The sequence below is a fragment of the Symphodus melops genome (genome assembly GCF_947650265.1).
Source record: "Symphodus melops genome assembly, chromosome: 17".
NCBI classification, from domain to species: domain Eukaryota; kingdom Metazoa; phylum Chordata; class Actinopteri; order Labriformes; family Labridae; genus Symphodus; species Symphodus melops.
In genome coordinates, this window is record NC_136707.1 from 8,862,325 (window position 1) to 8,886,476 (window position 24,152).

General features: G+C 42.3%; 4 protein-coding genes and 1 long non-coding RNA gene across 5 annotated transcripts; 2 read left to right on the top strand and 3 right to left on the bottom strand.

The window, feature by feature from the left end:
- Nucleotides 1–108: 108 nt before the first annotated feature.
- Nucleotides 109–7,731, bottom strand: tubg1 (tubulin, gamma 1). The gene is made up of 11 exons (XM_079366024.1): nt 7,565–7,731; nt 7,068–7,180; nt 6,670–6,837; nt 6,493–6,561; nt 4,944–5,023; nt 4,741–4,867; nt 3,638–3,724; nt 3,070–3,219; nt 2,770–2,922; nt 2,527–2,688; nt 109–1,172 (listed from the first exon to the last, which is right to left on the bottom strand). Exons 1-11 carry the CDS (start codon nt 7,611–7,613, stop codon nt 975–977), a joined length of 1,356 nt encoding a protein of 451 aa, XP_079222150.1. The 5' UTR covers nt 7,614–7,731; the 3' UTR covers nt 109–974.
- A 1,000-nt stretch (nt 7,732–8,731) lies between these two features.
- retreg3 (reticulophagy regulator family member 3) lies at nt 8,732–15,793 on the top strand. Its single transcript, XM_079366601.1, has 10 exons — nt 8,732–9,015; nt 9,246–9,521; nt 11,005–11,111; nt 11,513–11,543; nt 11,653–11,779; nt 12,130–12,214; nt 12,684–12,821; nt 12,966–13,045; nt 13,432–13,564; nt 13,657–15,793. The coding sequence occupies exons 2-10, from the start codon at nt 9,274–9,276 to the stop codon at nt 14,199–14,201; spliced, it is 1,494 nt and encodes a 497-aa protein (XP_079222727.1). The 5' UTR covers nt 8,732–9,015; nt 9,246–9,273; the 3' UTR covers nt 14,202–15,793.
- LOC306838428 lies at nt 12,209–16,602 on the bottom strand. Its single transcript, XR_013781082.1, has 3 exons — nt 16,537–16,602; nt 12,404–12,553; nt 12,209–12,287 (listed from the first exon to the last, which is right to left on the bottom strand). It is a non-coding gene; the product is annotated as an uncharacterized lncRNA (long non-coding RNA).
- On the top strand, nt 16,209–18,807 carry psmc3ip (PSMC3 interacting protein). Its single transcript, XM_079366603.1, has 8 exons — nt 16,209–16,317; nt 16,586–16,686; nt 16,767–16,856; nt 16,961–17,072; nt 17,203–17,348; nt 17,443–17,496; nt 17,885–17,944; nt 18,077–18,807. The coding sequence occupies exons 1-8, from the start codon at nt 16,299–16,301 to the stop codon at nt 18,131–18,133; spliced, it is 639 nt and encodes a 212-aa protein (XP_079222729.1). The 5' UTR covers nt 16,209–16,298; the 3' UTR covers nt 18,134–18,807.
- On the bottom strand, nt 18,213–23,676 carry mlx (MAX dimerization protein MLX). Its single transcript, XM_079366602.1, has 8 exons — nt 23,602–23,676; nt 22,546–22,582; nt 22,348–22,437; nt 21,460–21,569; nt 21,268–21,370; nt 20,709–20,808; nt 19,785–19,986; nt 18,213–19,679 (listed from the first exon to the last, which is right to left on the bottom strand). The coding sequence occupies exons 1-8, from the start codon at nt 23,626–23,628 to the stop codon at nt 19,623–19,625; spliced, it is 726 nt and encodes a 241-aa protein (XP_079222728.1). The 5' UTR covers nt 23,629–23,676; the 3' UTR covers nt 18,213–19,622.
- Nucleotides 23,677–24,152: the final 476 nt, after the last annotated feature.

Here is a 24,152-nt window from a genome sequence, read left to right on the forward strand (position 1 = left end):
TCATTTTAAAGGCATGTTTGATTTTTAACACACGACCGTTTTCAGACTAAAAACAACAAAGTGTGCCTGCAGTTTACATCAGAAACATTCCAGATAGCAAATACAAACTGATAGAAAAAGTGTTTATTCGTTATTTTGAACAGGTCCAACCAGAAAAGCACATATTCATTTTAAACAAACAATACAGACATATTGAACCAGCTTTCCTCAAGTATATTTACAAGCATACAGATAAGGTGATACTACATCCACGTGTTCATCCGAGCACACTTTACTTTCTCTACTGGAGGTGACAAATGCCATCAATGTAGTTCATACAAGAAGACGGGCATTTGAACAGCTCAAGCCCAACGTCTGCTTCACTTTCATGTTCGCTGGAAACTAAAGAGCACGTCAGCAGGCTGTACAAAGCACTTATTCAGAAATGTTTCGGGAACCAAGAACTTGCATTAAACATCATGCAAAACCCTGTCAAACCCACTCCTATTACTCAAGGCATTGGCTTGTATGTGGCTGTTTTTTTTTTTACCATTAAAACAGCTGAACAATAACAGAAGGGCTGCACTCTGTATTAAAATAGGCAAAAACAAGGCAGGCAGGTTTTGATACAGGAGTGAAAAAACTACAAAGAGGGGGCGAAGCAGAAAGGAAAACAACCTTCAACCGATAATAGATTGGTTTTTTTTTAGCACACAGTTGGACTTTCTTCACAGAAAGAAGTACTTTTATTTTATTGGACTACGAGGTAAGGATTCTTTTTCTTTCAATCGTCTTTAAATATCTCTGGGATGTGATACGAAACAAGGACATGTTTTTCCCTCAGATAATATTTTTTTTCCCCCAGGGATGCAGCCAAATACTTCACTACGTTACACTTTTGAAAACAGAAGACTTATTTTTTTTAAATCGATGGGATATCTATCTAAGTACTGTATGCAGGATGGGGACACGTTTGAGACGGCGAGACAAACGGCTCATTGTTCTTGTGTTCCCCAGGAGATGTAGTCGGGCCGCGTGGCTGCGCTGTACTCGTCCACCAGCTGCTGGACCACCTCGCGAGAGTTGTCCAGCTCATCGAAGTTGTCCTTGAATATGTCCTCTTTGCGGAACTGCTCCAGGAAGGCTTCGCGCTTACGCAGTTTGTCGTACTGTTTGCACGTCCGCTCAAACAGCTGCGGGACAGAGAGAGAGAGAGAAGGAATGACGAGTGTCAGGCTGTAAAAGGAGGATTATCTACAGGTTTCTGTTCTGACTTCATACTCACATTCTTTCCGTTGTTATCATTAAAGACTTTGCTTAAACTTCCTTCGATGTAATTTCCCCTTATTTACTATAAGAGAGTTTAAAGGGGCTATACGTAACTTTCAAAAATACTGCGTTTGTAGCGATACCACATGGCTGTCAGACGAGCTGCACCAGTAACTATCTAGTAAACACTGGATATTTACCAGCATGATGTTTCCTGTGAAGGAGTCCGTGTGCCTCAATCTCCATCCTACAAACAGACAGTCTGAGCGGGCGCTGCCGTGTGCGGAAAAGCCTCCTCTGGCTGTGCAGGTGAAGACCGGGGGTTTGGAGTTTGTACCATTGATTTCTTTAAGCGGAGGACGACGTTGACAAAACGCAAATAAAATGACGCTTCCAGGAGCTTTCATGGAAAAATTGGACCCAGTGAAGATTTTATACAGGCAACACCTGTACTTACACCTGTACATCTACCGGTACTTTATCGGTCTACCGGTCAGTTACACCTCCGCTTATTAGTAAAAAAAACATTCATACATGTAAAAAGTTACATTTTGTCACCTTGTTAAAATACTTGCCTCAGTCATTTTTGGAGAAAAATTATTTTTACTATTTTGCCTAAATCAACTCCTTATGATGCTGGCCACCTCGGGTAAAATTGCCTATAACCTCAGTTAAACAGATCATGTGATATACACCTTTAATATAATGACCGATGACAAGAGTGTGACTTAGGCAAAATAAAACAGCCTAAGTCACAGACGCAGGTTAAAAAAGTCATTTCTTTTTCTCATGTTACATCATTGACAAACATTGTTATTACTATGTCAATAGGGATCTGTTTTCACTAAAATAGCATATATTCAACATCTGACTCAGTTATTTGTGTTTCCTGAAAAACTTGAATTTTTGGGTGATTATTTTAACAATGTGGCAATATGGAACTTTTAGCTGTATATAAATCATTGGGCCGTTCGTTACGGCTACACACAGTATTTTGATAGTTCCTTACAGCCCCTTTAAGGTAAATGCCTCTGCATTGACTCTTTCATCAGACATCACAGCACTGATGATGTTTAAACAGCTAAATAAAGTGTCTATTGTCTACTTTGGCAGGATCACAATCCAAAGCTTTTTTTTAATTATTATTTGGTAGAATTCTTTTTAACTGCTGCTGTTGAGCCTCCGATTTGAGATTTTCAAGTATTGAGTCAGATCAAAGTCAGACAGGTCCTGTCAGTGAACAGGCTGCAGTGACCGGAGTGTGTGAGGAGCACTTACAGAGGAGATGCTCGTGTGGTTGGCCATCATCAGGCCGCTGACTCGGTGAGCAGAGGGCAGGTAAGGGGACTTCCTGGACAAAGCCACCTGGATGCTGGCGGGACCCCAAGGAATGAAGCTGGCGAGTTTACGCTCCCGGATTCTTTGGAGGCTTTTGTGCACCTACAGCAGGAAAAACTAGTATGAATGCTCTGCAGTGAGGCGTGAAATCACGCGAGTGGAGACAGTTCAGTGCACTCGTACCTGTGTGGGGTCCACCTCTCCCTGGATGATGTTAAGGATGGCGATGTAGCAGTGACTGGGCTGCCTCTCTCTTCCTGTGGACACCATCACATTCTTGGGTTGCAGAAGCCTCCTCATCACATCCAGTACAGTGGTTTTCCTCACACTCGCAACCTGAGACGCCGAGTGATCGATAAGTCAACACTTTCTCACACCGACGCCATTTTAAACACGCGCCGCTTACGAAAGAATAAACAGCACATTTCAGCGTGTGAAGTAATTCTGGACTTGATTCCATGTCTGCAGCTGGTCTGAACTTACCGACTGGTCAGTGGTGAGGGGTGTGTATCCAGTCATTAGGAAGTGGAGGCGGGGCGTGGGGATGAGGGACGCAATCAGGCCAATAAGGTCGTTGTTCATGTAGCCTGGATAGCGCAGGGTGGTTGTACTTGCAGACATGATGGTTGAAACCTGTGTGTATAAAGACTTTTTTTTTTAGATGCATGGATATTTATAAACTACAATCAGGCAACTGCTAATTAGTAAGTATATTGGCTGGCCCCTAAAAAAAAAGAAAAGAGAAAAAAAAGCATGTGATGGGTGGGGGGGAGGGGGGGGGGGAGTGGCTCCTGTCAGTATGCTGTCATGCACAGCGTGTGGAGTCATTAGATTCTCAATTCTACGAAAGCTGAAATCCAGTCTGACGCCTAACTGACTTGCACGACTAGTTTTTGAAAAAAATCGCTTTCGTGGTGAACCGGTGGCGTGCGGAACAGTCTGTCTTGACGTGTGACGTTGTTTGAGCAGACATCTAAAACTAAAACCTGCTGATTGACGAGCCGGGGAAGGAAAAGGGAGGAAGAGGCTGTAACACAGTCGTTTAACTCACCAGCTGATTGATCTGGGAGAACGAGGGGTTCTGGATATGCAGCCTGTCTGTGGCGATGCGATTTAGAGCCGTGTTATCCAACACCACCTGAAACACACACACACACACAATAAATGAAGAGAAAACTGAGAGGAAATGATTCCCTTCAGCACAACAGCAAGCTAAATGTCAATACAATAATACAGCGTGAGGAAATGGAAGTAATGACACAGTTCAGGAACGTCTTAAGGAGCAGTACAGTGTGCTGTTGTTACGAGAGCTGAACATAAAAGACACACTGTACAGCTTGCAACAGGGGGACTGATTCTTTGGGCAGATTCTGTTAGCCCTCCAGCTAATTTAATCAAGATGAGGGCCCCATGCGAGACCCTGGAGGAAGTAGGTATTAGAGGGGAAACACCATTAGACTGTCAGGGCATCTCACACTAATACAATCAGCAGTTTAAGTCGGGGTTTTATTAGGTTTGATTTGTAATGCCTCCGTGCTGCCGCTGCAGTCTGCCTCTTTATTAGTCTGCTTGCAACAAGCCCTGCAGCACAGTGCGAAAAGTCAACAGGGGTTTGGTAACGAAAAGGTCAAATCAACGCACTACGTTTGATGGAGAGTTTCACCAAAACGATGATTTTTAAACGCGTTTCACACTCCGCCGACGAGCGATTATCAAAACTCACACGCAAAGGGTGAAGTCAAATTTATCAAGAGGACTTTTACGTTTTTTAGTGGATGAGGGATTTTATCCCTACAACATCTTAAAAACGACTTTAAACAAGCCTGGTGTTTATAAGACAGTTTTTGTATTATTCCGGTTGCAAACCCGTGAGACATACCGTCATCAAACGTCACCTTTTAAAATATTCACCGTCTTTCCTGGTTTAAAAACTTCCCTAACTCCCGAAGTTTACATTAGAAGACACACGGTTTAGGGGTCAGTTATTTTGTTTGCTGTTTCAGATCATCGGCGTTGGAAAAAGTCACACTTCATTGTGGGATTTGGACTCTTCTAAAGTGGCACAAATTACACATTAAAGCAGGGCTTTGAGAGAAAAACCGTGACGTTTCTGTGAGGCGGAGAAACCCGACATGATCTGATGCTGCTGCTCACCACACAGTCTGCGTTCTGCGTGAGCCTCTTCAGGGTGAGCAGAGAGTTATACGGCTGGACGACCACGTCGCTCATCTCATCCTGGTTGGGAAACACCGAGTACGTCTGCACCAGCTTCTTTGGGTACCTGGAGATCAGACCTCGTTAGTATTATAAAACAAGAAAATAAATTGACTTTTTTTTTTTTAAATCAGTTTGCGGACCTGTCATTGAGTTTCTCCAGCAGATAGGATCCAAGGCCGGAGCCCGTCCCCCCAGCAATGGAGTGGCACAGGACAAATCCCTGCAAAGACAAACGCTTACTTGTAACTCACTGTGCAAATCTGCAGCTACATCATGTGCCACGTGTGTGTGAGTGTGTGTAACTGACTGTAAACTCTACTGATACAGAGTACTGAATGTGTGTGGGTTGAGCAAAGGCCTCTCCTCCTTTTGCAGTTAAATAAACGGGAGCGCAACCCCACCTCCCAAATTTAGGCTCCCTCACCCCCCCCCACCCACCACCAAAGACATCCCAGTAATACCTGCCTTCAACACTTGCCCGGCTATTATCACCAGACTTCCTTACACGCCACACCCTGCCAACATACACACACTCACGGCTGCGCGCCCCACCTTCCATTCCAGCGCACACGTTAAATAATAATGTGGGGTCATAATGTGAATGACTTACAGAATTGCAGACCTTAGAGAGGAAATGTGAGTGTTATTTTATGGGAGGCTGGCAGCTAAAGAAAGTCCACCAAAAAAAAAAAAAGAGGCTAAGAATAATAAGTAAGGCCTGGCTGAGCCTTTACTAGTTTTAAGATGACAGTTACTGGCACTGCTTTAGCACAGTCTCAATCAGCTCGTTCATTTCTGGAAGCAGTCGACCACAACAAAGACAAAAACAGCTCTCTGTTGTGGTGAGATTGGTTTAGAACGTCAAGCCACTTTTTGATACCAGCATTCACACCATTAAAGGTTTGCTGAAGAGGCCCGCATGGCACAGAGTTTTAACGGCCAATTTAACTTAATCGACAAGGTAACACTGATGAGACGTTCAATGACTCCAAAGTTAAATAAATAAATAAAAAATAAAAAAAGACAGACCAAAATGTCAAAACAACCACAAAAAGAAACAAAATGACAACATATGACAATACCTTCTTTTGTGTTTTAACTTTGTACTTGCATCTTGACACTTTATTCTTTTGTTGATTTTTTAGTAAAGCTGCACTGTCGTTCATTTACTGCTCTGTGGGCCGTCGAATTGCCCCCCGGGGATAAATAAAGTTTTTCTTAAATTCAATTTCATGTAAGACATGGCTGCAGCATTTGTGGGAAATTTATGTTTTTTCTTAAAGAGAGAGACCAAGCGCGTGCGAGAGAGAGAGAGAGAGAGAGAGAGAGAGAGAGAGAGAGAGAGAGAGAAAGAAAGAAAGAGAGAGAGAGAGAGAGAGAGAGAGAGAGAGAGAGAGAGAGAGAGAGAGAGAGAGACCTTTTATATGTCAGTGTCCTGAGAATAGAAACAATTATCCATAAATCATGTTTTTAAATGTTTGAACAGAAATCAAATCTTCAAAATGAGAACAAAAACAAAACGTGCTGTTTGAGATTCAGACACTTTGTGTGTGGTAAGAGGATACACAAGGTTATATTTCAACAGCAATATCTCATTACATTTAATCCGGTTTTTTTGGTTGTTTTTTTTTTAAATTCCACACAGCTACAGCCCGAGGAAAGCTGGTATGTGATAAAAGTGAGACTTGCCTCCAGACTGTCACTGCCATCTGCCTCCCGGTCAATGATGTCAAAAATGTCTTCTTGGATTTTTTTGCCCTTTGGATGAAAAAAACAAAAACACAGCATAACTTTAAACACACTGCATTTTGATTTTGTCAATCAGGATTCACTGTGTATGAATAAAAAACGTTTCCAGCACTTTACCTGTGAATACCCACTCGCCCAGTTATTTCCAGCACCCCCACCATGCTCAGACAGGTAGATGTTTTCTGGGTTGTACAGGTTAGCATAGGGAGAGTTGAGGATGGAGTGGATCACCCTCGGCTCCAGATCCAGTAGAACTGCTCGAGGGATGTAGTGCTCATCATCAGCCTGTCGGGGTGTAGGAACAAACCGAGAGAACAGGGGTTAACTGGAGAGATCCTACGTTCAGTGTCTGCAGGTTAGAAGTCACCTCAATGTACTTTACAATCACTCCATCTAGTGGCACATCATTGCGTTGCAATCACCGAGAAATAAGTGATCAACACACAATGTATACCTGCATTAAAATGTGTCATTGTGAGATAATGAAATAATGAGGCAGCATGTGGTCACATCACCTGATAGAAGAAAACATCTTTTCTGTCTGTCCCCTCAGTTGCAAACTCCTCAACAATCCCCTCTGGACTGATGCCATGCTCTGCACATAGCTGCTTCCAAAACTCAAACCCGACTGAAAAATCACAAAAAGGAGAAGGTAAGAAGACTGTTAGCGTTTAGTCACGGTTAACGACATTTAATTAAACCAAATAAGGAGCACATTAAATAAACAAGTAAACACGTTTGTTGATCTAGCATCCTGTTACCTGCGTGACATTATACTGAAAGCTGGTGCAGACGTATTTCAAGTCATATTTGTGATGCAGGGATATCATTAGAGACAGTTCTGCTGAATAAGCTGTACTGATGTTGTCACATTAATGTTATATATTTTCAGTTTAGCTTGAGTTGATGCTAGCGTCGTTACACAGCAGTCAGCTCCGCTAGCTCACTATAATGATGAACACGATTAAAACAGAGACGGCCTTAGCAATCGTAAACAGACTAAGTCACATACTTTGATTTCCACACTGTCCAAGTTGTAGCGTTATGATTTCTCGCGGCATGGTCAGTCTTCAGTTGCTTCTGATTTAGCTAGCCCGCTAGCTGCTTGCTAGCTGAATAATACATGAGAAGTAAACCGCTGCTTCCCGCTTCTGGTGACGTATTTTTGCTGCGACGTCTTGCTGTCGCTTAGCAAACAAATATTTATTTACAGTCGTCTGAAGCATGTTAAACCGTGAACTGTTTTCTCCTCTTAATCCGTGTCTTAAGTTAATGTGGAGTACATTATAGAGTTATTCATCGGAAATAAAATATTTTAAATTTGACCCTGGTTTTATTGTTTTACTTCTCAATGCTTAAATAAGTGAAACACAAACATTAGAATTAAGTAATTAGACTTTTCCCCTCTTGTTAATATTTGTCTAAAATGGGAGGAATCAATCACCAACGTATTTTCTCTTTAAAGAGCACAAAACACATCTAAAATCAATAATATTGTATGTTTTTGACGCGTCGGATGTTAAGACATTTATATTTTTTATTCTTCTGTCTGTCTGTCTGTCTGTCTGTCGTCAAATTGAGCGCTGACATTAAGATACTAATGATTACGAATAATAATGCCAAGATGGTCTATACCAACAAGAGCACGCCTTAACCCAAGAATGCCTTTTCTAAAAGGGAAGTTTTTAGTCTACCAGGACTAATATATTATTGTAAAGGACAGGGACCTGACGATGACTGGAGGCTCAGTCTAGTACCATGAGTAGGCCTGCATGCTGGGAGCGTAGAGGCTTAGAATGAGCTCTTTAAGATAAGATGGTGACTGGCCATTGAGCTTATTTATGTGAAAATAAGGATTAGGATCAAAGTCTACTAAAGATTGTTTGACTGGCTTCTATACACTGACTCAGTGAAGAGATGCCAGCCAGGAGTATGGACATCCGGTAAAATTAATCAAAATAAAACTTTTCATCCAGTTGTAGATTTACACTTTGACCACATGAGGGCACTATTGATAGATAATTGACACTAAATGTACTTTTTGACAATTCAGACCATACCAACATGTGCGCACCAACATTGCATTTGATTTGTTTCATACATAGACTGTAAAGATTAATTCACTTTTAACACAAGCAAACTAGCCTAAATGTGATTTGAAGGAACACATTTTCACTTTATTTGTTTCATAATAAAAGCCATACACACTTGGCATTGTGTGGCATTAGAAAGAAAAAAAATGAATAAAAAGTTCACTATTGTTGAAAACGTAAATGTTTTAAATAAATAAAAAAATAGGTTACTTGCATACTGCTGGTTTGACAAAAACTCCTATTACACGTGAACGCAGCATGACACAGGCGCTCGAGCGGATTGTGATTGGGTAGCTGACAGAAAAACAGGTTACGCCATATTGTCAGATACCGAAGACACCGCAAATGTTCTTTACAAAATGAAGAAATAGTAAGTGTCACCTGGTTTTTCTATATCGCTACAACGCATGGGATAGTACGCTATCTTGTATTGTATTCATTGGTTTAATTTGAGACGCAAATAAGATGATTCAACTGGCGTCGCTTAGAAACCCGTTAGCTTATAGCTCTTAGCTGATGTTGTGAGTGGAGCTGCTCCGTGGCGCTCCTCTTCAAGCCTTTTACCTGTGTCCACTTAAGTCTTTATTATTTTTTGTGCAGGTCTACTTTGCCGAAGGTAAACGTAGAGATGGACCACACTGGGGCGATGGAAGTCGGACCTGTGAAGGATCACTCCGCCAAGCAGGGCTCTGAAGTCTGTCTGCGAAGTCGACCATGCTCCTCCGAGAGAGACAGTCAGGTGCGGACTGTCAAAGCCGCTCTGCTGTCTAGGCTGGGGCCCTATGAGCCACTCCTGACCTATCTCCAGTCTGTCCTCCTGTGGGAAAGACCCTTTCAGTCTGTGCTTCTCTACATCGTGGTGAACATTGTATTCTGGTGAGTTTCAGCTTTGGACGTTTTGACGGCAAACTTTCTGTTTCCTGTGCTTGTTCGTGTCAGTGTTATAGCAAACCGTCTGATCGTTGGGTGAAAGCCAACGTGACGGCGAACAGCTGGGGATTTGAGACAATGCAAATGTTTCACCTGTCAATTCAAGGCAGCACAGATGGCTGGCAAGTGGATCTATTTATGGACTCAAGCTTCACAGGGTCCTGCTTCACTTCTTCTTTATTTTGCTCCCAACCGACTTAATTCTTAATCTTGACAACAGGATGGTGCCCTGGATTATCTGCGATAACAGTTTTGCTATTGCCTTGCGAGTGTAGGAGGCTGTGAAAGAGGACACACAGATCTGCAAGTTTTCTCTTCCATATGATTTTAAAACACAAGGTGGAATTTTTTCATTTTAATTTTTTACGTTTGGCCTCAGTACACTAAATCTATGCGGCCTGGGAAGTATTTACCTGTGGTCTGTTTATAGATACAGTATCTGTATTTGATAACATGTAATTTAATTCCATTGCCTGAAACATGAGGTTGACAGTACAATGAAAAGGTTCTTTAAATCTGTGAATACATCACAGGTTAGGACTTGGGACAGGCACGAACTGAATGAGATGACCTTGATTTGGTTTCACTGTAAGAATCACTGACCTGGGACAAAGTGAGTGAGGAGAGAGCTGACTGGCCTGCTCGTGGAGCCTTTTATTCGATCAGACCACTGGGCGCATTTTCTTGCAGTCTCCCTCTTTTTTTTTTTCTTTTTTTTTAAACGCGCTTCAGTGCACTCCCAGGCCGTGAGATGCATTCATCAACTACATTTTTGCTTCAAACAACTCATGACGAAGCGTCACATGTGAGCTGGAAGGGGGAAGCAATGGACGTCCTTCTGACAGCAGCTATAGAAAGAACGCTTTCAAACAAGTGACACCCAACAACACCATTTAACAACAACATGAGTCTTTTATGTGTTTAGTGATAACTTGCTTCATTGAAGTGTACCTTGTTTGTTGCACTCCTCTCCAAAACACAAAAACACTTGCTCAGTTAAGAGTTTCTTTGTTCGGATAATCTCTAACTGCTTATTGGCAAGGACCTGCTGGAACGCTGTAGCTGTAAACAGCGATTGAGTCCTCTGTTCTGGAAGCCTCACTTGAGTATCTACTTTCTTTAGAGAGCGTGGTTTGTGTGAAAGTAGACTTCCTCTTCAAAGATGGAAACCACATGAAAAGCCAACCTGTGCCGCGATACAGTCTGCTGCATCAAACATCATAACTCTGTATTTTTACATGAATGTGTGTATCTTTTCTTTGTTTGGACTGAATGGGACTCCTGTGAGTCAGAGTCGTGTGGTTTTATGAACTAAATGGCTGAATTGGGACACTTTCTTAATGTTGTGTTATCCTGGGGTAACAGGCATCACGAGGGCCTTCTGTTTTATGTGTTTGATTGATTTTTTTTCATTTTTATTCCCCTCTAGGTTCTTTGCCCTGACCTCACTGCGCCTGCTCTTCCTGCTCTCCTCTGGTGTAGCTGTGGCTGTCTGCGCTGATACCTGGAGGAATAAGATCTGGCCCAAGATCAGAGGTTCTACAAGTCGCTCTTTGTGGAAACCTTTTCCGTCTTTTTGAACCACGATGTACATTTTTGTTCAGCTTTTCCCCCACGCTATGCCTTCATGTAACCTTTCACAGTGTACTGTGACTGCAACAAATGTACATTGTCAGAATAGATAAGGCTACTGTCAGCTGATCTTTATGTGCACTACACTGAAGAGTACGGCTGAATAGAACTGGATTCTGCACTTGTGACCTGTGTTAACCATTAAGTGTACAACATATTTAGGAGGTCTAAGAGTGTAGAAAAACTCAAGTGCACACCAAGGACTTTTTTTTCTTTTTTCTAATGTGCTATCAGCATGGTTTACCCAGAGGTGCGTAATGGTTCATCATGTTCTTTAAAGTGATGTGTGTGTTATCTCTCCACAGTCAAAACCCAAGAGGAATCAGAAAACGAGAGGTGTGTTCGTACAACTCGACAGCATTTAAAACAACAACAATGGCAGCAGTAATAATGGTGAAGTGAAAACGTGACGAAGGCGTTAATACTTGTCCCTCTGTTGGCGTAGCTGGGGTCTGGTGCAGCCTGACATCCTCAGTGTGCCTGAACTGTGCCACCACATCGCTGAGGCCTGGGTCAGCGCAGCAGTGCTCACGTGCAGTGCGGCGCAGTACAAACGACAGAACCCTGGCAAGGTGAGCAACACACACACACACACACACACACACACACACACACACACACACACACACACACACACACACACACACACACGAACACACACACACACACACACACGAACACACACACACGAACAAATGGATGTGTATGGAAAGAAAAAAAGAGTGTCACACCGGCTCGGCTGATTAAAATACTTTGTCCGAGAGAAAGTGGGCTGCTTTGATTCTTCCCTGTTACGCTGTCATGAAATAAGAAGCAACATTCATCCTGTGTATATGTCGAATAAGAGTGCAAATGTCATAGTGTTGTTGGCTGTGGTCGCTCGCACTGACTTGAATCCCTGTGTGTTGTCACTCTGCATCAGTTCTGCATCCTGACCTGTGGAGTGTTCACCTGTTTTGCCGTGGTTGGACGCTACATTCCCGGTCTGGTGCTCTCCTACTCCGCTGGTGAGTCCTCCAGGATCTTTTTTTTTTTTTTTTGAAAGGAACAGGTCAGTTGGGAAGCTCCTCCTAACTGGTCCTGTTAACATTTCAAAAGGTGTGAAACCAGATCTGTCAGTGGAGCATGAGGTACACAAGGGAGGTGTAAAGAAAGGAGTAGAAAAGCTCAGACTGAGAGCAGGCTAATCTCCTGACCTCAGACCAGCACAGGCTGCAGGGCAGAGAGGACAGAGCTGCCAAGGTCCACTTCTGTGACGTCTGAAACAATCCACAGCAGCTTGCACTCTCCGTGTGAACGACCTGCTGGTCCTTCTGCCTTACGGTGTGTGGGGAAGAGAATCAAACCTGTGTTTATGAGGAATAATGAGAATCTGCACAGAACACAAACCGTCACATCATATATGTTAACTCATAATGTAATCAGCTCCAGTTATCTTTCTTTATGACAATCAGTAATCTGTTTCCTCTCCTGTAGTGTTGGCCACTCTGCTGGCCCCTCTGGGAGCCTATCATAGGATCTTTCAGCATGTGTGTGTGAAGCTGGAGCCGGCCCTGCAGCGGCTGGACTTCAGTGTTCGTGGATACATGATGTCAAAGCCGATCGATAATCAGTGTAAGTGGTGAATCCCCTTTGAACCAACACAAGCTACCAAATGTGACCGCATAACCCAACAGTCCCCTTTGAATAAATGGCAGCAGGAAAAGCGTCTCCCATGTTTGTAGTTTTAACCTGTTCTACCATTTGTTCGTCTTGTAGTTCTTCGGAGGCCCATTGGTGGTGCAGCCTCAGGTGAAGCCAGCGACAGTGAGGAGGAGCTGGCTGCTTTCTGCCCAACAGTAAGCCTGTTAAACCGCCCAGATCTCTCAGTATTGAAAGCTACTAATTCTTGTTGTCATTGCTGTCGAACATGGTGACTGCACCGGTGTCTCTGAACACATTTAGAGAACGCTGCAGAGCGTCAACGCCTCAATGTGAAAGTGAAAATCTAAACCTATTTTCTAAACCTATGAGTTATTTACAGTAACACAGTTAGGCCACTTCCTGCTAGGTTGAAGAACTTCACATGACCTGATCTACCCGTTTATGTTGGTCGTGCTTGTAGAGTAAAGCCTGCTAAAGTTATGAGGAAAATAGAAACGGTAAAAAAAAAAGAAAAAGATTGTCCGACATCTATAAAGATTTGCTTTCTTTTCCCTCTGCTGATTTTTCTACTTTTTCCCAGTTTGACGATGCCGCGGTTGCGAAGGAACTTGCCCTAACTGACTCAGAACACTCTGATGCCGAGGTGTCCTACACTGAAAATGGGACATTTAACCTATCGCGCGGCCAGACGCCACTCACGGAGGGCTCTGAGGGTAAGTCTTGCAGGTCTGCAGATATTGCTTTGCTGTGTTTTCCGTCGTGTTCTCGCTTCTCACACTGTGACATTCTGTACTTTGGTAAATAGATCTCGACAGGCACAGTGACGCTGAAGAATCCTTTGCTCAAGACCTCCCCGACTTCCCCTCGATAAACCCCGATGCCACCCTGATGGATGACGACGACGACACAAGCATAGGTCTACCTAGCCTGGGTCAGTCTGGGCTTGCTAGTCATCGAGCCTCAGTACTGGATGTAGATGCTCATCTGGACTCAGACCAGGAGGATCTGGATGCAGAACTGTCCCTTAGCGGCCTGCCTCCTGCCTCTGATTTTTCTGGAGACCTGGCGGGAGTCATCGCCAGTAACATGATTCAAGCGGCGCTGGCCGGTGCATTGCAACCTCGACGTCCTGCCCAGCGCAGAGAAGGCCCTCCCAGGGCCGGGGCTCACCGGAGCTATCGCAAGCAGTCCAGCTCCGAGCTGGACACTGACTTGGATGTAGAGGACTTTGAAATGCTCGATCAGTCTGAACTCAACCAGATGGATCCTCTCGGAGGAGGAGGGGGCAGTAGACGGGGAGAGAGCCAGGGGTCTAACTTTTTGTCTAGCTTTCTGGGTAAACCGCAGTGAGGTGTGTGTGTATAGGTGTGTGTGTATGTGTGTGTGTGTGTGAGAATTGTGGGAGATGATTTTAGGTTCCAGCAGCCCTGTTTCTGATTGGCTTCAGGTGATCACTGTGAAGTACTTCAATTTTTTTTTTTTTCTATCTTTTCAGAATCTTTTTCTTTTCTCTAGGACTTTGAAACTTGATCCATCTATCAAACTCTTTCTTTGTAAGCTGAGCAATAGGAAGTGCAACAACAACAGAAGTATAATGTTCATACTTCAAGGAAACCAGCAGAATTGAGCCTCAGTCCATTCTTGTAATTTCGTGCGCCTGTGAATTACAAGGGTTCCTGTTCGATTTAAAAACAGCAGTGTCCATACAATCGTTTCTACCTGGAAGTCTACACACAGGGCTATACAACATGGGGACCAAATATGACATTCCTGTTGGTGGAGCTGAGCCATGTTGCTTTGAAAGCGAGATCATGAAACAGAACTTTGAATTATTTTTTTCATCACATTTAAAACCGAAGTTCACGTCGCTGTCCTTTCACACGTTTGTGATCTGTTAGAAGATGAGATATTTAAAGTGAAGGGTTTACAGAAAGCTGCTGAGGGTTTGACAGCCTCCTGTGGAAGAGAGGAATCGTATCTGATAGGGATTTCATTAGTCGCTCTTTGGTTTGCTGTTCTTGTTTTTCCTGCATCTTTCCATATGAAGACATTTCGAGGAGTTTTGTTTCGATCGAAGAATGTCAAACGTCAGTCTTAAGTTACCAGACTCAGAGGAGAAATACATGTTATGTTTGTTCATTGTTGTGTTTATAAATGTGTGGGTTTGCATCTTTTTCTGTGTAAACATGCTCAGATTGTTTTTTTCATTTTCTCGCCATTCAACTACAAATATAAAGCGTAATGTCCGTTTTAAAACATTAGATTAGTCCACAGCTTTAAGTGTTTAATTTCTTTTTTCAAAAAATAATGGTGAAACATTTGACCATCTCTGTATTACATAATAGTTAGTAGCCATGCTGATATTTTTAAGTGAAATTGAATCATGTATTTATTATTCCTGGATTTTTTTTCTATTTTAATGGACTTACGTTTACATAAAAAATGGCTAAAGATAGTTCTCCTTGTATCCTTTTTTTTTTATTAAAGGATTGTGTATTTAAAGGTTTACGGTGGCTTTGATGTATAAACTGATAAACTGCAGATCAGTTCAGTCAAGATGGCCATATCAAAAAGTCCATAATGCTGGTGGTTTGAATATGAAAAACACATGGCTCTGTTTAAATGTGTGATTTTTAGATAAACACATAGATTTACAGATTTAAAGCAGAAAAAAACAGCTGGATCCTCGTTGATAAATATGTGTAGAAAAAAGTGCACCGGTAGGAAATGCTGGGATTTGGAAGTGTCAGATGAGACATGGTTTTGTCTCCTCAGTCGTTCAGAATGATGCCGATAGCTTCACGCTGAGGAGCCAGCTCCCCTCTAGGAGTGATATGTAGGCAGTTTGACAATGTCACGTGCATAGTTGTGTATTTTCCTCTGTATCTGGTTTTGATATGTTTTGATGTGTACGTCGTATTGAATAAAATGTTTGCAATTAAGCCTGTCTTGTAGTTTCATTTGGAAGATGCAAAATGAATCTCAGAAGACAGAAAACGTTAAGACAGTTCTTCAAACAAAGATGACTGGCAAAAGCAAAATTTTGCAACTTCAAAATAGTGTTCATTTTGTGACGTATGATACAGTAGTTTTGCTGCCCATTGTGGAACATTTTATTTATCTCCACTACGGTGAAATCGGATCAGTTCATATACCTTGAACAACCTGCCATAAAAGTGTATATTATTTTTGTATTTTGTTTATGCAAAGGCTTTTTTTTTTTTTTAATAAATTCACAACCTGCGCTCAACCAACCAAAATTACAGAGGTCTCACTCTGCTCTTCTTTTTTGGATACCTCATTCTGCGCCCAACCCATCTTTGCAGATAAGGCATAGTGATTTCAACTGGTGTGATGCATCTTCATGTATAGACGATCTTTTTCATGACGCATATTTCGCGCGAAGCTTTGTTTGGGAAGGTAGATTGAAAAGGGACGTGGGTAGAAATGAGTAAAAAAGATAACGGTAAGAGTACGTCAGGTTGTTTTAAACGGCATTCAGTTATTCAGTTTGAGCTTGTTTGACTGTTTGTGTGACGAGCGACAAGCATTTGATATCACAGATTATATCATGAGGCTAAACAAGCTGTCCGTCAACGTTAGCTTACTTTATATAGCATAGGTACACAACACACTTGATTAAGTAGCAAATCAAATCTTTACACTTGTGTTGAATTCTGCTTACCGTGAAGCATCTAGTCCACATGATCTGATCCCGCTGCTGTCATCCACAGGAGCGACTCTCATCCTCTCCTATCTAAACGAGAAGAACCGTCCTTACAGTGCTCAGGATGTCTTCTGTAATTTACAAAAGCAGCATGGGTTGGGAAAAACGGTGAGATGAACGCTCAACAGAATATCCAGCGGTAGTGTTTCCTACATGAATTCACTGAGTGCATATTTGTAAATCATCAGGCAGTGGTCAAGGCAATGGAGCTGCTGGCGTTGGAGGGCAAGATAAAGGAGAAAGTCTATGGCAAGCAAAAGATTTATTTTGCAGATCAGGTTCGTGTTTCAGTTTTTTTAAGCTATACTGGTGAAGAAAGACAGCTCCTAAGTGTTTCACATGCCACCTGTTATTGAGGAATATATGCTGATCTCTCCCACAGTCTCAGTTCAAAGATGTGAATGATGCGGACCTGAAGTCTATGGACGGGCAGATCTCAGAGCTCAGTGCAGAGGTGCAGTCACTCACCCAGACCTGCAGACAGCTAGATGCAGGTGAAGTTCACCACTCATCTCTGCAAATTTACACTGCGGCAATACATTTTAGTTTTGCACTGGATGTCATCTTTCAAAAAAAACAAAAAAAAAACAGATTTTACTAGAATGAAAGGGAACTGTTTTTCAGAGGTGAAAGAGCTCAACAGCGCCCTGACAACTAAAGAGATTCAGTCAGAGATCCAAGAGCTGAAAGCTGAGTGTTCTGGGTACAGAGGACGTCTGGAGAAAATAAAGTCTGCCACAAATCATATCACACCTGAAGAGAAAGATAAGGTTGGGAATGCATGCTTTTCTGAACTCATTAAACCACTGTTTATATAGTGTGTTTCTGTACAGTAGCTTAGTAAACATTGATTTTAAATTGCAGGTTTACAAAGAGCGGAATGTTTACGTGAAAGAGTGGAAAAAGAGGAAGAGAATGGTAATGTATAAAGAGCTGAAACTAGATCTGTAATCCATGCTGCTGTAACACACGTATTTTCTATCTATTCAAATATGAGTTTGTTCCTGTCATATCCCGGTCTGAACATTTTTAATACCGTCAGTCAAACAAAACCTGAAAGTGAACGAGGTCCATTTTGCCCGTGTGACATCGGTGAGGAGTTTTTCGCTGGTTAAGTAACAGCACTGTACTGGTGTCTATTAATGGTGAGTGATAGGTTTGACTGGCACAGACAGATGGATGACACTTACTGACATTTAAAGCCAGGAAAAAAGGAGATGTTTGTCCAAAAGGATCACCGACATAAAATGAAAGTTCTTCACCTTACCTTACCTCGCTCTGATCTGTCCTGCTTTGCTTCCATCAGGCGTCGGACATGATGAACCAGATTTTAGAAGGCTACCCCAAGAGCAAGAAGGAGTTTCTGGTGAGAGCAGCTCCAACTTCCTGCCTCTCTTTGTGTTTTTCTTTTGTCCCTGTTCTCTCTCTCTCTCTCTATATATAATATATATATAGTCTGCAGTATTGATGAATACGTCACCTGGTGTCGCCCTCACAGGATGAAGTAGGAGTGGAGACTGATGAGGACTGTAAGGTGGTTGTTCCAAGCGTCTGAAAACATCTGTTCATCCTCTTCCTCCATGTTAGCCTGCACAGTGCTCAGCGAACAGTATAGAGATTATACAGAAACAATCTGAGTGACAACACCGTCTTTATTTACAGCGTTTATCTTGAACAAAACATAGATCCGTCATAAAAACATGAATGGAGGTTTTATTTTACTGCTCGTACGTTGCTGGGTAAAGAGCTCCGTGTGCAACTGGAGCGCTACATGGCGTGATCGGACAGCAGTGAGGGAGTCTTCAATCTGAAGGGTTCATTTATTCCATTTGACAGCAGAATAAACAACTCATGAACCTCATTGCAAATATCAAAGGACACAATTCTAGGTGTAGGAACCTGTGCATTATTGTTCTACCATGTTCAGTGAACCCTTCTGTTTACATTTCTAAAACTACAGAAAAGAAAAAGTTGTCCGGAATCTTCTTTTTTTCTTCTTTTACGAGCAGTTTTACCCCTTTTCTTTGTTACTTTATCTACTTTTGAATCGTTTCTTCATTCAGGATTGCTGCCACGTTATTAAATGCTGATGATTCGTTATGTTTGACGAAATGGTCAACGTATTTCTTGAACAAAAAAAAACACTTTTTTCAAACGATCTTTTTACATTAAAGCGATTGAACTGGTTCCTCAGCTGCTGAGCTGTAGGATTTACCCATTCACATTGCACACCGCCTTTTTATTTGTCTCTGGACCAACGCTCGACATGTTTCTTTCTTCTTCTTTTTTTTTTTTTCTTCCTAAGGTGGGCGTCCTACTGGAGGTGGTGATGTACGGTAGATGGCGACTATAAATTAACTACCAAATAAAACACTGGACGCAACAAGCCAGCGACTAAAAACATGTCACGCTAGCTGAAACACGTGTAAAGCTGCTCTCTGTTATCCGAAGGCCTTCTAACTTCACACACTAATACTAAAGTCCAAGCCATGACAGAACATAACTTTAACATATATTTTCAAAATGTACATGTAGAAACCTAAGGAAGTCCAGCGGGGGTAAATCTGTATCAATGGCACAGCCTTGGTGTTGTAAGGAAACGCTCGGCGGTCGAGTCGAGGGTACACTGATCACTGATTGGTTAATTTAAACCTGAACTTTATGTGTCTCGGAGTTCAGGGTCTAAATGATCGACCAGTGAAAAAGAGAAGTCTCATTCTTAAATGTCATCAGAGGTGATGTATGTCAGGGAAACCTGAGTTCAGTAAGAGGGAGTAGACGTGCGATGATCTTATTGCTGAACCCGTGACTCATTCGACGTGTTCAAAATAACAGAAGGCCCCTGTTTTAAAAACGCCTATTTCCCTTTAAAGCGCATGTTCATCTCCTCCTGTAGCGTGGCTTCAGGTTCTCCAGTCGCAGCCGTGCAGTCACTGATGAGATAAAGTGAGTGTGCACGCTGAGGTTCTGTCTGAAGCTGATTGGAGTTTTTACTCCACCCTGAGAGGCAAGAGCAAGCCCAAAGTCAATATGTGGGAGTTCACTCAATACAGCTGACAGTTGAGCTGACGGAGCACGCCGACAACAAACTCTCTCAGCGTCTAGGAAAGAGCAGAAGAAGGAGGACACAAAGTTGTTATCATCTCAGCACAAGAGGGCCGAGCTGGTTTGTGATCTACCATGGCGTTGGGAATACGCGCTCGTACCTGTGGCTTGCAGTGCTCCTCGATCCAGCTGAACACACAGGCGGAGAGTTCTTGGAAGCTGCTCATCGAGACAGAATTACTAAACGACTGAAAGAGCGAGTCCATGATGCTCTGAAAGATGTTGAACTTGACTTGGTCGGACACCTGGTCCTCTCCTTGCTGTGGGTTGTTCTGGTGGGCCTTCACTATGTGCTCATAGTTTCTAAAAATCAAAAAAAAATAAAATCAGTGTCCACATCTCATGAACTTAAACCCCGTTTCCACCAAGCGGTCAGGTTTGGTTCAGTACGGTAAACCCTGATCTGACGTGCACTTACGCAGCCAACCGTATCCTTACACATCACTACATCACAGCGGCGCAACATCCTGTTGACCATTTATTCAACGAAGAAGAATTTGAAAGTAAACAAAGAGAATCTGTGGGGCGGTGCTGTCTGCTGACAATAGTCACAAAAAATGAAATTGTTCTCTCTAAATGCGCAGGATATTTAAACATGGTGCGATTTGTGCTACCGCTGTCGCACGCTCAGTAATTCCTTCGACCAATCAGTGTGTCTCGCTTCAACTTTTAGTGTCGGATCGGTACGGTTGACACCCCGACAGAAGGATACCAAAAAAGTAGGATGGTACAGATCAGTTATTTTGGTACCCTTCCCAACTTTTGGCAGTGGAAACGCCAATAATACAGTACCGCACTGAACTGAACTGGACCGCTTGGTGGAAACGGGGATTTATATCCCTGTTTCCATGCTCTTCCAGTGTTTCACAAAGATTGCTGCAACTTTACTTGTGAGCACTTTTTGAGTTTTAGATCTGATGGTACGGTACAAACCAACGCCTTTCTCTCTCTTTGTCAAAGACCGGGGGAACGCCTCAGTGTCAACGAATGAGGAATAAGTGACGTTGGTGAAATCACTTTCTCACGTTTTCATGATCTTCAGCGCCATCACTTCTTTCCTCAGCAAAGTCACTTCCTCCTCTTGCTTCTTCTTTTCTTTATGAAGAAAATGAATGTAGTCGATGGCTGCGAAAGAAGAAAAGAACGCCATTGGTCAACGGATATGTCCGCTCAGCACAGAAGTTTAAAGTACTCAATAATTCAATCAATGTTCAATAATTAGTCCTTTTAGCCTTGTAAAGGGGCCTCCTTCCTCCAGAGGGCAGGGAGATTAGATCTCGTGTGTCTGAGGGCGAGGAGCATGATGCAGATTTTTGTTACTATAACTACTTCTGAAGTCAACTAACAGCTGTGTGTTTTCTCCCAGTTTCAACCAAGAACTCTTTTTTTTTTAAAAAAAGCTTTGAGGTAATACCAAAGTCTGTTTTTTTAACTGCTTTTTCTTACTATCTTGGACTGACAAGAGGTGTTACGATGTCAAACTATGAATTGCCTACTATTCCACATAGAGAGATGTATTTCTCTGGCCCCCTCTGAGTGTTTTTTTCTCACACCTTCACATCGTCTCGTGTGAACAAAGCTTACTTTTCTGCAGCACAGAAGCCTTGCTGATCTTTTGTGCTCCCACGGCAAATTCAGACTGCTGCTGGCAGGTAGGCACTATGGACTGGAGGTCTTCGTAGCCTTTCTAGAGGGTCAGAGGAAAAAAAAGAAAGAAGAAGCATCGATTACGACTCGACGACACTCACACAATCACAGAAACTCACTGAAGCTTACCTTGATAGCATCCCTGCGCTTCTGCTCGGCCTGCGTGTGCGCTTGTCTCCGTCGATCTTTATACGAGTCCTTGTACGACGACTCCTGCCTGTAGTCACTGTCTTCATCATCTGTTCCAAAACGCACAAACACAGGGATCAACACGGCACGGTCTGAATGCGGCAGCCGATAAACTGACTAACACAAGTCAACCTCTCGATGCTGGTATCAAACACAAGAAGGTTCAAAGGAACGTTGATCTGCCGTAGACCTCACCAAGGAGCAGACTTTGTGGTTTCCACAGCAGAAAAGGAATTTATAGATTTGCTCCAAAATACTAAACCTGTGCAGTTTGGGGTCTGTTTTCATCCAAGCATGACAAGCTGATCAAATAATGATTCAATCCAGTGACAGTGGAGGAAAAAATTATGTGATCGCCTGCTGATTTTGTAAGTTTGACTATTACAAAGATTTAAGCGGTCTATAATTTGTTTTTTGTTTTTTTATTTTAACAAACAGAGACAGAGTAACAGTCCAGGAAAAAAAACATAAATATAATTATAAATTCATTTGCATTTGATCGAAGGAAAAATATTTGATCCTCTACAAACCAGCGTAATTGGTAAAACTTACAACATCAGCAGGGGATCAAATCATTATTTCCTCTACTGTCTATTAATGTTCAAAGAAGATTCTGCATGCATCACCTTCATTGAACAGTCAAAGTATAAGGTACCCATGTGTCCTTTGACTGTTCCACAGCAAGTGTACAGAAACATGTTTACTTCGTTTCCTCTGCTTTTACTTTGAAATATGAAGCTTCAATAACACATTTACAACATGACGAGCACATCTATCACAGAGGGCTCACACAGAGTAAACAAGGCAGACCAGGTCAAAGACAGTCACCTGTGTTTGGTACTGAAGAGGCACTTGTGGAGCCGATGCTGTTGGCCCTGGACACAACTGTCCCCTTCCTGGCACTTTCAGCAAAGAAACCTGCAGAGCAAGACGACATTCACTTTCTTATCTTGGAGAGCAAAAACTGAAAGTGAACATCACACAGACTAATATAGTTATCAAGAAATGAACTGATCAGATACTCACTATGGTCAAAGCCACTGTCGCTGAAAGCACCGTCCGTCTGCCAAGCCATCACCAAATAACAAGAGGATGGGAGGAAAACAGAAAACAGACTGGAATAAGCTGGAATAATGAAGGGGGAAATTGTGCTGCTTAAAATACACTGAAGATTGACCAATAACTAGTCTGCCCGATAGACAGCCTGAGCCCCCACTGAGCAATGCCCTGAATAGAGCTGTTCTAACAAAGGCTGGGTAAAGAGCTGGAATCATCCCAGGTGTTTCACAGTGTTTATGTAGGACACCACTGCACCCAGAGTCCTTCTCTTTCTGCTTTCCACAGTCTTAGTAGATATTTGCTTGTTGGGCTTGGACCTGCATAGTGTGCAACATAATGCTTCCTTTACTCCAACTACAATCTGATGAGTGTGCAGGAGCACATCGACATCAATAAGTGCTTATTAAATGGAAGAGTTTGAGGAAACATGGCAGCCCTAACTCTGTCTCTGTGTGTAAAAGAGCAACTTAAAGCATGTCTCCACGTTATACAGACTATATAAACGTGTTTTCAAGCAGATCATAATGACACTGCGTCCCTCTGAAAGTTTCTTTCAGCGTCATTTCCTGGTGACACATTTTACAACGTTCAAATGTCCACTGTTTGAGTTAGAGGATAAATTTAACTAATAAATTGTACTTGGACAGTTACAATTCTGCAGGTTTAAATACATTGTAGATGTAATGTATTGTTGTCTGTCTCTGCAGTAAATCTGCACTTTACTTTCACATGCACGTTTGAAAGAATGAGGTTGGGGGAGTGAAATGACGAAAAAGGTTTTGCGAGGTAGTTTGGCATTTCTAACCGGAGGATCTGAGACGCGTTTTGTTTGTTTAACGAGCTAACTGCTTGTAGCTTCTGACGTTAGCTGCCGAGCTAACAAAGCCCTGCTCCTCTTTTAACCTGAGCAAAAACTTCCACTTCTAAAACCGGCCAATGTTTGTTACTTGTCTCTGCTGTAGGATAGTAGATGCGTCAATGTTGACAAAATAGAATTGAGATTAGTAAAACCTAGTTTCTTACTTTCCAGTGATCATCCGGGTCCGTCATTTTAGAACGTCAAAATAACTACTAACTCTGTTGCCTTCAAGTGCTCCCCGTTAATTCATAATTTCATTATCGAAAGGATGTGGAAAACTAAACAAATTAAAACAGAAGAAAATATACAACTATTCATTTTACCCATCGGGATAAATATATGTATAAGTTATGTATATGTTTTACTTGGTACCCGGCGTCGAGGGCCTAATTATTATACTTTATGTTTTAATTATTATCTCGTTCCCTCTGTTGTAGCTAAATACATAAAAGGGCATGTCCTGTAAGTTAGTCACCGCAACGAGTTGAAATACAAAAGGACACCATTTATTTTTCACATATCCATTTATTTCAAAAAGCATGAACGGGCGAAGAAAATAATACATTTTGCGTGAAGAGGGTGGTAAATTGACATTTCCGAGGAGATATGAATGCATCAAGCACAGATGCATTGCTTTGCTTTAAACATAGAGTGGCGCTGTTTGTCTGTCATTTCTTGTCATTTTGGGCGTACAGGTTTTTAACCTTACCTGACA

Coding starts and splice junctions, on each gene's coding strand:
- retreg3 (XM_079366601.1), top strand. CDS start 9,274: ATGGACCACACTGGGGCGATGGAAGTCGGACCTGTGAAGGATCACTCC. Junction 12,215..12,683: donor GGTGCTCTCCTACTCCGCTG/GTGAGTCCTCCA, acceptor CCTCTCCTGTAG/TGTTGGCCACTCTGCTGGCC. Junction 13,046..13,431: donor TGGCTGCTTTCTGCCCAACA/GTAAGCCTGTTA, acceptor ACTTTTTCCCAG/TTTGACGATGCCGCGGTTGC.
- tubg1 (XM_079366024.1), bottom strand. CDS start 7,613: ATGCCGCGAGAAATCATAACGCTACAACTTGGACAGTGTGGAAATCAA. Junction 6,838..7,067: donor AAGATGTTTTCTTCTATCAG/GTGATGTGACCA, acceptor ACACCCCGACAG/GCTGATGATGAGCACTACAT. Junction 6,562..6,669: donor GGGCGAGTGGGTATTCACAG/GTAAAGTGCTGG, acceptor TTTCATCCAAAG/GGCAAAAAAATCCAAGAAGA.
- mlx (XM_079366602.1), bottom strand. CDS start 23,628: ATGACGGACCCGGATGATCACTGGAAA. Junction 22,438..22,545: donor CGACAGTGGCTTTGACCATA/GTGAGTATCTGA, acceptor CTTGCTCTGCAG/GTTTCTTTGCTGAAAGTGCC. Junction 21,570..22,347: donor CTCTTCAGTACCAAACACAG/GTGACTGTCTTT, acceptor GTTTTGGAACAG/ATGATGAAGACAGTGACTAC.
- psmc3ip (XM_079366603.1), top strand. Junction 17,073..17,202: donor CTGCAGACAGCTAGATGCAG/GTGAAGTTCACC, acceptor ACTGTTTTTCAG/AGGTGAAAGAGCTCAACAGC. Junction 17,497..17,884: donor GGAAAAAGAGGAAGAGAATG/GTAATGTATAAA, acceptor TGCTTCCATCAG/GCGTCGGACATGATGAACCA.